Source organism: Drosophila gunungcola, unplaced genomic scaffold (assembly GCF_025200985.1).
Source record: "Drosophila gunungcola strain Sukarami unplaced genomic scaffold, Dgunungcola_SK_2 000059F, whole genome shotgun sequence".
Classification (NCBI taxonomy): Eukaryota; Metazoa; Arthropoda; class Insecta; order Diptera; family Drosophilidae; genus Drosophila; species Drosophila gunungcola.
The window spans coordinates 508,903-523,543 of record NW_026453222.1 but is presented as its reverse complement, the minus strand read 5'-3'; the positions used below and the strand labels follow the sequence as shown (position 1 = coordinate 523,543).

The window sequence follows — 14,641 nt, the reverse complement described above, 5'->3', positions numbered from 1 at the left end:
AAAAAACATATTCAGAGGGAGCATTGTGCTATTAAGGCTCATCAAATAGGACAAAACTTATCACGCAGGCGGGAACGTTGTTGTCATAAATAACGCGGTATCCAAATATGTAAATAGTTGTACTGAGGTCAGCCAAAATAACTGCTCTGTGGCTAATTAAAGCGCGGAAGTCTTGGCGGTAATAATGGTTGTTGTTACTTTCAAAGCAATACCTCACATCGGATAGCGATAAGCTTCCCAAGCCGCAGCAATAGATTTAATATGATCGTCAGAAATACACAGGAAAACGAGAACACCTGGCAAGATCGTTTTAATTTTATACATTAGACAATCAATGCGACGTCAAGGAATATTGCACTGCAGATTTGGCACCCTGGCAAACATTTCGTCCGAAACGCTCGCTGCAACAGAAAAAGTCCACAACATACATAAGTTCATCTGGCCTAGCTTAGAGGGAGAGCCGAAAAAAGAGGAACCTCAGTCTATTCAAACGTGAGGAGTCTTCTATATATTTTTTTGGCGATATAAACATTATACTGAGATTTAAATACCATTTGAAGTCCATAAGAATGGTATGAAGTTTTTTATTATTAATATTTTAGCTTTAATAAACATTATAATGTGTGCTTAAATTATTATATTTTTTTATACCCGCTTGTTAACCCCAACCCCAAAACACTAAAAGGGGCCATGAACTAAACTCTTAAATGAATGACTCTCCTTCCGCTTTAGTTATATATTTTGGTTCGTTTTTGCACGTTTATAAATAAAATAAATATGCTGTAGGTCTCAAGGTGTGGCATCTTTAAACACCCCTCCCGACGAGCCAGAAAGCCGGACTAACAGACGTGCGGGCGTACCTGAGTTTTGACATCTTGCCTACTATAAGTTACAATCTCGAAGTGAATTGTAGGTAACAATGAATTGGCTTTCAGATTCCGCAGGCACCACAAGCTCTAGGAATCTAAATCCTGTCAGAGTAGATGGGAATCAGCCACAGTTTTGTACTGAATATTTTTAAATCATCCGCAAATAGAAGACACTGGGAGTGTAAATAGTAACTACTCTTTTTTTTTTAGATAAGAACAAAATTTATTGGTTTTTGGGTTGTGTGGTGTGTGAAACTTTATTCTTTTTCACACAATAAAAAAAAAACTTCTAGTAGTGTACAAATAGAAAGGTCCTTAACAAAGGTCTTCCATTACCCGGTCGTTCAAGTAACCAGTTGTCGGATGGATGTAGTCTTTTAAGACTCTTTCTAGTGTCAGGGTTAGTCTTTTTGTATGTGAAAGAAGTCTTGCTCTGCTTCGGGTGGCTGTGTTAGTAATAGATGTGCAAACAGAATTAACGTCGAGATCTCGAAAAACAGTAATTTTTCGTGTATAGTAGGGGTTTAATACTTTGTTTTGGAAGACTCTATTAGTTTTATGGAAGGTTTACAGGCAGTGCTCCAAGAAAGTGTGGGAATTAGTGAAGTCTTGAAAACCCAAGTTTAGGCTGTTAGGGAGAGTCCACAACCTGGGCGAAGGAGCCACCTCATCTTCAAGGCTTACTGGCAGCACAAGCCGCCATTATACGTGACTTTCAGGCGAGACGCCTGTCCTATTTAACTCTGGCAGTGAGCTTGATGGGTACGCCGTCCAGAACGAGTTGATAAGTGTTAAGCCTGTTGAGAAGGTTGCAGGTTGAGACTAGGCAGGCTTCAAACTAATTGAGCATGTCCTGAACCATGTCTGACGCCTCTCTTCGGGAAGTACTCATCGTCAGAAACGCAGTGTTATTGGCGAAAAAAGAACCGATGTGAAAATAGTGTAAAGAAACGGGACGAGCATATTACATAAGGAACTCAAGCCCGTATAGGCCGTGTTGCAGATTTTGATATTCGTTCGAATCCACCCGATTTTAGAAAGGAAATCACAGCTGCGAACTTCCATCAAACTGCAAATCGTGCAAAAAAAAAGGGATTTTTTAAGAATAAACTTCAAAGCCGTGTAAGGGGATAATCAGCCAAAAAGGCGATTAGCCCCATTAGACTATTTTTGGAGGGGTGCCGTCCTTTAAAATGGCCAACCATCCAGAGACGATTGAAGTAGCCAGTGCTGAAAAATTGAATAGACCGGATGACCTTTTGCAAGGCCTACTGGAGCAGCCATATCAATGAAGTGGGTAAAAAAATGTTTTTTTTTTTAAATTTATAGCCATTTTAAGAAGCAAGCGCTAGATTTAGCTTTTTAACAACATATTCACTGAAAAAAAACCGTCTTAAACTAAAAGTTTTCGTTTTATTATTATCTTTCACACATTATTAGTTAGTATTTTGTTTATGCAAATTCAACAGAATATTTATAAAAAATCATGCTATAATGTAACCTTATCTTTTGAAAACATATTCTAGCTATCGCTGTCTTTCAAAGATAATTTCTCGATTTTTGGGGGAATGGCCGTACTACACAATTACGCTAATTAACATTACATAGACCAAATAGGTACACATTTAGATGTCAAGAAAACTTGGGGTCATGAAATTAAAATGGTTTGTTTTAATTTAATTTGCACTTCTGGAAAAAGACGACGATGTCGAGCCTAGGCAAGTCCCCTAGGCCAAGCCTCGTCTCATCGGCGATGTACGTAATGTCACTAACCAAGGGCAACTTAAAACAAAAACCAAATTCCAGATTCTATTTTGGGAGAACTTCTGAATCGTAACAAAATCATTACAAGACAATACTTAAAGCTTTAATACGTACTAGCTTTAAAGCAGCAAATGGCTGCAAGCAGTAATAAAAGGGTTTGAATCAAACGTTCCTCCTGATGAAAAAGTACAACATTAAGCACAAGTACAAAACAAATGACCCAAATAAAAAGCCAAATATAATTGACTTCGCCATCACGAGAGGATTTCAAGGAATCAAAGATGCCGAAAGTCTATCTGACTTGTCATCTGAACACTTATTCTTAACAAAAAATAGGATGAATTCGCTAAAGTATAAAAGTATATCAGTTCACCATAACTAAATTTGGTCACCTTCCACAACAATCGAAAAAATCTATTATAATTATGATTCCGGAACCAGAAAAAAAATAAAACTCTTGCTTCGTCATACAGACCGATTATCCTCCTCATGCTTATTCAAGGTCTTAGAAAATGCCACATTTGACAGAACGCAGCATCATCCCGGATCTCCAATTTAGATTAAGAGAAAACCATGGTACCAACAAGTCAATCGAATCACCACCAAATTCCGAACTGCTTTCAAACTCAGTACTGTTCTGTTATCTTGCTAGACGTTTCCCAGGCATTAAAAGGTCGTACCTATAAGTACACACGGTGCTTCTTACTTTTTAAGCCGAGTCTTCATGGGGAGACGTGCCACAAGGCAGCGTCCTCGGACACAGTCTTTACTTCCTATACACGGCAGATATACCATGAACATCTTAAGTTGCTGAAAATGTCCACTTACGGCATCAGCATTATTAGCTGCTCACCTACCCCATTGGAGAAATGGTTATCTTTTTCACGCTTAAGAGAGAACGAGTGAATAATTAACAACAAAAAATGGTCCACAATTATCAATTAAAAACATATTGATACCATTTAGAAGATAATTCTTAAAGTCTTAAAGCGAAGTGCGGACAAAGTCCCGACCCCACTTCGGTTTTCACTGTTTAGACATATAGCAACACAGTAACATAGAGCTGATTCAAAAAACACAGTCGAAAGTGCTAGGAACTATATCCGCATAGCCCTGGAGAGATCTAAACATTCCGTAAACAAATTGTCGCCTGGTAACTAATAAAGCCACAATTAAACCGAATGATGCTTTTAATGGGCATCAAGTAAATTTATATATTCAAGATTTTATAACTTGTTAGTCCCCTAAGAGAGAAAATTCCACAAAAAAAAAATTATATTGACATGATAGAGGTCGGATATTGGACGGTGTATGTTATATGGGCGTTGCCACATTTTTAAATAAACTGGCACTGCGTATGCATAATTATTATTTTTATTTTATTATTATTTTTTTTTTTTGCGATTGTTTCTTGTGGAGCTATATTATAAAGTCGGCCGATTTAGCACGTTCCGACTTACATACTACTTAAAATTGAAAGAATATTTAAATTTAAAAACTCACCGATGACAACATTTGGCACTAGTGCTTGTGTTCCAAAATAAGTGAAAGGGCCACTTTCAAACATAAGGGCTTCCTTGCCAATTGTTACTTCCACTCGACCCTCCAATATAAGTACAAAAAAGTCGACAGCTTTTCCTTGAGTGAAAATATAAAGGCTTGGGTCGTCCTTACTTTTTCCTTTTGTTTTTACATTGTGAAAAACGTCTTGATTAAGTAATCTTCGCAAAATGGGCTCCGAAATTACATCCTTTTTAAAAGCATCGACAGCTAAAAATCGTTTTGTTATAATCAAGTTTTTGGATTGATAAACAAAATATACGTTACCAGTTGTTAAGTACTGAAAAGTAGCCAATGTTAATTGAGGAGAAATCCGAACGGTTTGCAATTCACGGCGTTCAGCAAACGCAGAAAAGTCTGCTTTTTTATATCGGTTCCGTTTGGTTTTTGTCCGGTTATCAACAAAAACATCGGTTTCATCGACGATTTCTGCTTGAATCAATTCTTCAATTACATCTTCCAAAGTAACTAAGCCGACAGTTTCATAAAAAGGGTCTCCATCGCCCTCATTATTTACGCGGTGAACAAAGGCGATGTGGCCTATCGTTCCTTCTTTAAATTGATTAAACATAATGTCTAAAGTATAGTCTTCAAAAACGAAATGAACTGGATTTTGGTAAAATTCGCATAGCGTTTTTAAAGGCGTGTTATCATCGGTATCAACAAAAGCCAAATCCTTGATGTAAAGCAACGTCACAATGTTTTTTCTATCGCCATCGTATACCGGAATACGAGAATAACCAGAATTCATAATTTCCGACACAGTTTCAAAATCAAGTAATGAATCTAGTGACAGCATAAAAGCATCATTTATATGCGTCATTACATCAGCAACAGTTTTTTTGCGTAGTTCTAGAGCTCCAGATATGATGTTGACCTCATTTTTATCGAGATCGTTTACATCGTTAGTAACCTAAATAGTAAATTAATATGAATAATTAATCAGATTTAATCAGATTTAAAAAAATTTTACTCACTCGAACCAGTTCTTTTAAACGTTCCCGGTTGTAAACATTTCCAATTTCTTCCCCTAACAACTTATCAAGAATACGCGAAACTGGATAAGAGAGTGGTGCTGTAATAGCCATTACGGTTTTCGTTATTAATATGGTCTTTGCTCCAATAGCCAAGCCATGTCTTGAACAGACTGCCTGTAATATTTAAAAATAAAACAATTGAGGAAAATGATACATCGGACGATATAAGAGTTGTAAGTGCTTATGAAAGTTTAATATATAAAGATCTTAAAGGTAACCATTTATTTTTGTTGATCACTTTGGACTTCTGCACATGTATTGACGATGCGCACCAAGAGCGTGTGCATAGGAGACTACTATATGTAGCCGCAGAGTTGAAAATCTGCTGTGATGGTCCTATCGTAACTTTTTTTTTGGTATATCTGAAAATGACAATTTTTTCGTGTCTGTTTTGTAGTATGTTCTCAAACGAACGTACACTGTAATCAGTGTTATGCATAAATAATACAGCACTTGGCCACAATGTTTATATCCTAATTAAGACTTAAGCAATGCCCCAATTCGCGCATGTCTGGCATGCGCTACCGATCTGTCACCAAGTGAACATATGCGCTGGCCGCTCCACTGCTGGCTTAGAATCAATCGCAAGAAAACAATGGCACTTATAAGTGTTGTTTAAACTCAATAAAGAAAATCTAAAATAATCTGAACAAATGTGTCTTTAATTCTTTGTGGTTGTGCATAATAATAATTCTGGTTTATAATTTTTTTTACTTTGTGACCATTTTTTTTTTAACTTTTTACGGACATAGCTTAAATATTTGGTGTATTAAAAGTAGTTTTGCATGAATATTTTCAAAAGTTATTAAGCAACAAAAACTGAAACTTTTCTCCTAAAAGTATGCACCATCATTTTGACGTGGAAAATGTCATTAAAAAAAAGGTTTCAGGTTAAAGGAAGAAACATTTTCACTTAATATTTTTAAAATATTAATTATTTTCTAGAAATTAAATTTAAATCTATTCCTAATTTAAGCAAACTAATATGAAATCAGATAATTTGCAAAAACAGCAACTTATTTTTATATCATCACATTCAATCTTGTAATAATTCCGTATAGAATGGCTGCAATCGGGTTTTGAGTGATATTTTTAAGCGAAATAATATTGCTTGCAAAATGATCATTATTTCTGAGAGATATTTTTTTGCTTACAAATAATGATTATTATACCCTTGCAGAGGGTATTATAATTTCAGTCAGAAGTTTGCAACGCAGTGAAGGAGACGTTTCCGACCCTATAAAGTATATATATTCTTGATCGCATCACTAGGAGAGTCGATCTATCCATGTCCGTCTGTCCGTTCGTCTGCCCGTCTGTCAGTCTGTCCGTCCGTTTCTACGCAAACTAGTCTCTCAGTTTTAAAGCTATCTGCATGAAACTTTCCCAAAAGTTGTCTTTCTATTGCAAGTAGTATATAAGTCGGAAGGAGACGGATCGGACGACTGTAGCATATAGCTCCCATAGGAACAATCGGAAAAATAAATTTTAAAAAATTATAACTTTTCTGTTTTTTATTTTTTTGTTTAGTTCTTCGACATTTAGTAATGGTTAAATATTTCCGATTTACGGATTAAATTTCATCAAAGTCGGACGACTATATCATATAGCTCTCATAGGAACAATCGGAAAAATAAATGAAAAAAATTATAACTTTTCTGTTTTTTAATTTTTTGTTTAGTTCTTCGACATATAGCAATGGTTAAATATTTCAGAATTATGGTTTAAATTTTATCAAAATCGGACGTCTATATCATATAGCTCCCTTAGAAATAATAAAAATATATAAAATAACTATCAAATAATTGAGCTGCAAATCATCATAGCTTCAATGTTTTTAAACATATACGAAAGTAAATCATAATTTTAATGTTTTCAAAAATGTTTAATTCTTGCAATAGCTGCAAGGGTATATGAACTTCGGCTTGCCGAAGTTTGCTTTCTTTCTTGTTTTTTGATAAATATAGTTGGTTTTGGCGACCTTTCCAAAGTATATTAATTGTTAGCCGGCTCGAGGTCAGGATTTTGAAAAAAAACACAAAATTATTTCAATTTTGGTAATTTTGTCAATTTATTTCGGTTGCACTTCGGCAACCGTCTTCAGGACAACTATAAAATAATTACAACGATTTTAATATTTTTAACAAACAGAAAACAATTTACATTTGACATACATTTAATTGACACGTCTGCGTCCGGTGACGTGGAGTTGTTAACTAATTTTTTTCTTTCCCTAGTAAGTGTCTATATAAATGAGCGCAATTGTCAGTGTCCGTTTTGTAGTTCATCCGTATGTCTGTAGGTGTTTTTATGATATGTAGCATTTCTATGGTGAATCGTTTGGCATAGTGTTGTTCTTGTGATAAAATACTCGCCTCTTCGAAGTTCGGTGAGTGATTACTCTTGGCACAGTGGGACATGAGTGCTGTTTTTTGCGCGCTCGTATGATGTCTAGCTTTGAAGTCCGATTTATGTTGTGCTAGTCTAGTTTTTAATTTAGATTTTGTTGTTCCTATATATATCATGTTGCATATTTCGTTGTTGTTGCCGTTGCACGGTATTTTATATATTACGTCTTTTTTGTCAATTTCATTTATCTTTGATTTTGTTCTGTTGTATATAGATTTTAATGTGTGGTCCGGTTTATGTGCGATACATATGTTTTCTTTGTCGTAGCATTCCGATTTCGCTACACGTTCGGATAATGCCGGGGCGTATGTAATTGACATATATTTTTTGTTTTTATTGTTTTTAACGCTATTTTGTTTTGTGTTCCGATAATAATGTTTTTATGATGTGTTTTGGGAAATCATTGTCTGTCAACATTGATTTTATCTCCTGGGTCGTCTCTTCGTGGTAATCCGTGTCTGAAATTTTGAGCATTCTATGTATACAGCTTCTAGCTGTATTTATTATCATTTGTTTTGGGTGTTTGGAGTTGAAATTGATGATTCGTCCGAACGCAATTGGTTTCTTGTACCATTTTAATTTTAATCGATTTCCACGTATAATTATCACAGAGTCCAAATAAGGTAATTGGTCGTTTTCTTCTAGTTCCATTGTAAATTTAATATTATTGGTGAAAGAGTTGAGCATTATCAGTGTAGTTTAAATGTCATCCTCTTGAATGAGTGCGAACAGGTCATCTACGTATTTTGTCAGTAATCTTGGAGGTCGTCTTAGATTTTCTAACGTGTTGTCCAGGAGAGTTTCCATTACAATATCTGCAATGAGCGGTGAGGCTGGCGATCCCATAGGCATTCCTTTTAATTGTGTGTACAAATTGTTTTCAAATTTGAAATATCTGTTTTCTTGAATACAAAATTTTATTATGTCCATAAATATTGTTTGCGGTATTTTACTGTGTTTTTGTATTATTGTCCATTTGTTTTTTATTATATCCAGGGCTAGATCTGTCGGTATACTCGGAAATAATGAAATTACGTCAAATGAAATTAATCTTTCATCGTCGCCAATATATGTGTTGTTAATTTTTTCTTTGAATTCTTCTGAATTTTTTATGTTGTATATGGAGTCTATTGTTATGTTTTTTAATATGTCAATTATGTATTTGCATAGTGCATAGGATGGTGATCCGATGGAGGAGCAGATTGGTCGTAGAGGGGTTCCTTCTTCATGAATTTTGGGTAGACCATATATTCGTGGTGGTAAAGCTGTGGTGGTTGTCAACTTATTTCTTTCGATCGTTGAGATATGTTCCATTTTTAATAGTTTGTCCACTATTTCGTTATTTTTTGTTTGTAGTCTAGAGGTGGGGTCTTTCCTTAATGTCCTGTATGTGTTCATATCCTTTAATATGTCCTTCATTTTTTGGTTATAGTCATCTTTGTTCATAGCTACCGTCTTGTTACCTTTGTCTGAGGTCAATATTAAAATGTCGTCATTTTCTTTAAGAAATCTCCTTGTTTGTCCCACTGTGTCTAGTATTGCACGATCAAATGCACTTTCTTTGTTTGATGTTTTGTGGTCTTTGATAAGCAAAGAGAATTGGGTTCGCGCCTCTTCTTGTTTCTCTTTGTCAATAATAGTTTTGAGGATTTCCTCTCCGTCCGCAATGTATTTCAAGAGAGGGAATTTCTTCTTCTCTATTGGGAGCACGAACTTTGGACCCTTCGCCAAAAGTGATTTTATTGCTGGCGGGAATTCGGTGTCCGTTTTGTTTACAAACCAATCAGCTGTTTTTTTGTTGTCTGTTAGAACTTTGCTCCGTTCCATCTGCAGTCTTTCTAGTTTCCTTATTTGTCTCATCTTGGTTGTTTTTGTTAGTTTTTTGGTAATGTTCTGCTCGCTCTCCATAAATGATGTGAAGTCGTTCGGGTCTAATTGTTTCTGTAATATCGTTCTCTTATCCTCTCTCTTTTTGATTAGTCTTTTTTGTATATGATGTTTGTGTTTGATTAGCAAGCTTAATATTTTCATATGGTAGTAATGTGTGTGTTTGTCCAGTAATTTGTTTATGTCAAAATGTATATCCTTATCGTCTGTAAACAATTTGTGGCTCCTAGTGCTGTCTTTTATGAATTTGGGTATTATTTTTGTCTTCCTACATTTTAAAAGAAATTTAATGTTTGTATTTAACTTGGTTAATTTAGTTGACGTCAGTTGAAAATTGTTAATCGTTGGTCTTGCTTTGTAGTAGTTACGTTTAATTTCCGCATATCCCATTTTGGAGTGTTATGCTATCGGCGTGCCTTCCGTTATTTTATATAGTTGGTTTTGGCGACCTTTCCAAAGTATATTAATTGTTAGCCGGCTCGAGGTCAGGATTTTGAAAAAAAAACACAAAATTATTTCAATTTTGGTAATTTTGTCAATTATTTCGGTTGCACTTCGGCAACCGTCTTCAGGACAACTATAAAATAATTACAACGATTTTAATATTTTTAACAAACAGAAAACAATTTACATTTGATATACATTTAATTGACACGTCTGCGTCCGGTGACGTGGAGTTGTTAACTAATTTTTTTCTTTCCCTAGTAAGTGTCTATATAAATGAGCGCAATTGTCAGTGTCCGTTTTGTAGTTCATCCGTATGTCTGTAGGTGTTTTTATGATATGTAGCATTTCTATGGTGAATCGTTTGGCATAGCGTTGTTCTTGTGATAAAATACTCGCCTCTTCGAAGTTCGGTGAGTGATTACTCTTGGCACAGTGGGACATGAGTGCTGTTTTTTGCGCGCTCGTATGATGTCTAGCTTTGAAGTCCGATTTATGTTGTGCTAGTCTAGTTTTTAATTTAGATTTTGTTGTTCCAATATATATCATGTTGCATATTTCGTTGTTGTTGCCGTTGCACGGTATTTTATATATTACGTCTTTTTTGTCAATTTCATTTATCTTTGATTTTGTTCTGTTGTATATAGATTTTAATGTGTGGTCCGGTTTATGTGCGATACATATGTTTTCTTTGTCGTAGCATTCCGATTTCGCTACACGTTCGGATAATGCCGGGACGTATGTAATTGACATATATTTTTGTTTTTATTGTTTTTAACGCTATTTTGTTTTGTTGTTTTGTGTTCCGATAATAATGTTTTTATGATGTGTTTTGGGAAATCATTGTCTGTCAAAATTGATTTTATCTCCTGGGTCGTCTCTTCGTGGTAATCCGTGTCTGAAATTTTGAGCATTCTATGTATACAGCTTCTAGCTGTATTTATTATCATTTTTTTTGGGTGTTTAGAGTTGAAATTGATGATTCGACCGGACGCAATTGGTTTCTTGTACCATTTTAATTTTAATCGATTTCCACGTTTAATTATCACAGAGTCCAAATAAGGTAATTGGTCGTTTTCTTCTAGTTCCATTGTAAATTTAATATTATTGGTGAAAGAGTTGAGCATGGTCAGTGTAGTTTTAATGTCATCCTCTTGAATGATTGCGAAAACACATCATAAAAACATTATTATCGGAACACAAAACAACAATTACTCAAGAACAAAAATTATTTTTGACAAAACCAATAAAAAAAAAATTATTGCGGGTTTGAGAAGATAATCTAAATATCATTCAAACGGTAGTGGATCCAGTTTTTAAATGTTCCCATTTGGCACGCTGAGATAAAAAATGCCTGTGTAGGAAAAATACCTGGATGAAGTAGTCCGATTGGGAACATTTAAAAGGAGTATTTATTTAGTCGAGTGCTTATTCATTTTTCGTCATAAAATTTGATATCAGATATCTCGTATGTTAAAGGTGTGATCGTCACGACTTTTTCACCTCGTTAAGATGTGTTTTTTTTTTTTTGATTTGACCAGGTATAAAGGGGGAATTGAGCTTAAAGTTGTAACGTACACGCCTAGAAGGTGGGAAAGGTGGTCACACAACGATCGAGTTTCTGGTCTCTTGTGTCGGAATGGTAAGACGGGACAGACGCGTCTACCGCGGTAATCTTTCGTATAATAAAACTATTAAAATAAAGAAATGTGTGAAAGTTGAATCTCTGGTTTGTGATTTTATTCGTAGTTGATCGGTAGTTTCCTCCTCGTATTGCATGCGACCCGTACGTGGACACCCATCCCGCCTGGTCTAATACCCTAGCTTTCCTCCTCGTAGTGCATGTGTCCCGTACGTGGACACCCATCCCGTCTGGTCTAGTACATTAGCTCCCCTCCTTGTAGTATTTGCGACCCGCACGTGGACACCCGTCCCGACTGGTCTACTACCCTAGCTTTCCTCCTCGTAGTGCATGCGACCTGCGCGTGGACTCCATTCCCGACCGGTCGATCGTGTCACCATCCTTTTCCCTTCCATCCTCCACCCGATGAATTCTGCCCGGGTTGGCCTCTCCCGAAGGTCCAGCCCGGTGGATTTTTGGCCTCCGACACGCGGAAAACGGCTGGTGCGCCCGAACCACAGAAGTGATCAGTGACATCAACCAACCACCGTTCTAACTCTCGCGAAATAGTTTTCCCGGCTTGGCCTAGCCTGAAAGTCCAGCCCGGAGAATTTTACGACTCGAACACGAGGCTTAGGCGACCGCAAAGTTTTCCTCCCGGCTCGGCCTCGCCCGAAGGTCCAGCCCGTTGGATTTTTAACTCCGGAACAGGACACGATGCGATCAACTCCGTCAACGCTCTCTCACGACATCCATAAGAACCTTCGGCGTGACCTCCCAAACTACACATTCACTCGTTGAATGAAACTCTCTAGTCCGGTGTTTCGGTGATTTACAAATTTCTTGAAAAGGACTTCTGGATCTGACTGAGATCTGTACCCCGGACAGAGAGCATATTAACAAAGTTTAAAAAACCCCACATTAAAGGTATCTATACAACACAGTATTAAATTTTATAATAATCGATTTCATTTTCTGGGAAAATGTTTCAAAAAAATTTTGTGTGCTCCAGGAGCACTGCTTCTGACAAAATCGTTTTATAATAGTATGTTCACATTTACAAAAGACAATTGGTAAGTATTTGCGTGTATTTTGATTGCATTAATTGTGTTGACAACTTACTTTATTAATTTATAATTTTAGTGCAGCTTGCGATAAATAACTTGGCTACTGCGGAGTTGTTGCGAAAAAAACAGGACGTAAACAAAAGACGCCAACGCAAACACTGAGTCAATCCCTATCTTACCTATCAGTTTTCTAGCAAAATTTGGAAATGTCTCATTAAAATTTCGAAGTTTGAGAAAAACCCGCCCTTATGCTGCCACAAGGTACAAGCGCTCTCGACCCTTGGTGTCTAGACGTTTTAGTTAAAAGAATTCGCTACATATTTAACAAGATTATTAAAAAACAGTAAGAACGCAATGTTTGAGTTCCCCGACCATTAGATACCCGTAAATCAGACTTTATAGTCTTTATGACTGTTTAATTCTTTAAGGGGTGAGGTACCCAAATACGTTTCAAAAAATCGATTTTTTTATTGTCTTAATCGATAATTCTATGCTTTAAGAAAATTCTGCCCAATTTTGAAAAGCCGATCTTAAAAATTATGGAAGATGACTGGTTGCTGGGGCCTAAGTTCCTTTTTCCTTGACCGCAAACTTTAAACGACGTTTTCTCAAAACCATGTTTTTCATATGGGCGTAGAGGATTGCAAAAAAAAGAACCGATTTTCTTCATCCAGCTTTTCTCAGAGAGCATAAAAAACTACTTTCGGTATTCTACGGGCATGAAACAAATAATTGTTTGACCATTTTTAACGGATTTTTATTTATTAATTTTTTATTTTTCCAATTCGTTTTATGGGAGCTTTTTGATATAATCGTTTGATTTTAATAAAATTAAAACCGTAATTCTGAAAATTTAACTTTTTCTGTATCTCAAAAAATAATCAAACAAATTGAAAAACAACGAAGTTATAATTTTTAAATATTTTTCCCCTATTGTTCCTATGTGCTAAAGAAGAACTCTTATTATAATATATTTAAGATTTCACGAGCCCTTAAATACGATCTTTGTGGTGATTACATTTTGAACTCAAGAAATGAAGGTTGTTTTTTCTTTATAAAAAAATACTTTTTCACTAAGGGAGCTATAGACAACTTTTGGGAAAGTTTCATCCTAGTGATGCTGATCAAAAATATATATATATTTTTATTTTTACTGAAATAATAATACCCTCGCAAGAGTATAAGAACTTCTGTCACTACTGTAAGTCAGACGGATCCCGTTCCCAGACAACCACCGGGTATCTGTAGCTGCAAAGCACCTCCATCACATCCATCCCCACCTACACATCTGAACCCGGGCTCGGGTGTAAGTTTGACCTGGTAGAAAACTAGTTTAGTCTCTATGGGTGAGACGGAGATTGCAACGTATTGTTTTACTTATTGCCTTACCTTTCTCTTACCCGTAACTTGTGGCGCCAAATTTGAAAATAGCAGCAATTACTTGATTAGCACTACTGTGCGAATTATCCGCCCAACACCATTTTGAAAGAATGAATCTTTTACAAGAGGCACCACAGGTCGAAGAGGTTTACAAAGGGGCGAAAATCATCGCCCTAGACTGTTCATGCTGCAAAGATACAACCCACGCACGAATTGAAAGTCCTTAGGGTGAACAAAAAATCACGTCCCCCAATAACGGCTGTTCACGTGTTCAGCGTGATTAAAATAAAACAAGAACGTAAACAAACTTTGGCAAGTGAAGTTCATATACTCTTGCAGCTATTTAAAAAATGAAATGTTCTTAAAAACATTTAAATTTTGATTTAGTTGCGTATTGTTTAAAAACATTGAAGCTATGAAGATTTTCGTCTCAATTATTCGATCGTTCCTATGGCAGCTATATGATACCGTTTTCCGATTTGAATAAAATTAAATTCTTGATTTTAAACTATTAAGTTATTACTATTTCAAAAATAATTTTTTAAAAAATGTAAAAAATAGAGAAGTTTGATTTTTTTATACGTTTATTGTATATTTTGATTG

At 35.7% G+C, this 14,641-nt stretch overlaps 1 protein-coding gene across 1 annotated transcript in view; it reads right to left on the bottom strand.

Moving 5' to 3' along the window:
• Window positions 1–14,641, bottom strand: part of LOC128264158 (unextended protein) — a 128,035-nt gene that overhangs the window by 42,913 nt on the left and 70,481 nt on the right. Inside the window, exons 5-7 of the mRNA XM_052999520.1 lie at window positions 5,171–5,344; window positions 4,461–5,106; window positions 4,137–4,403 (exon numbers count right to left, since the gene is read on the bottom strand). Coding sequence (XP_052855480.1) covers window positions 4,137–4,403; window positions 4,461–5,106; window positions 5,171–5,344 — 1,087 coding nt within the window. The remainder of the gene's footprint in view (window positions 1–4,136; window positions 4,404–4,460; window positions 5,107–5,170; window positions 5,345–14,641) is intronic.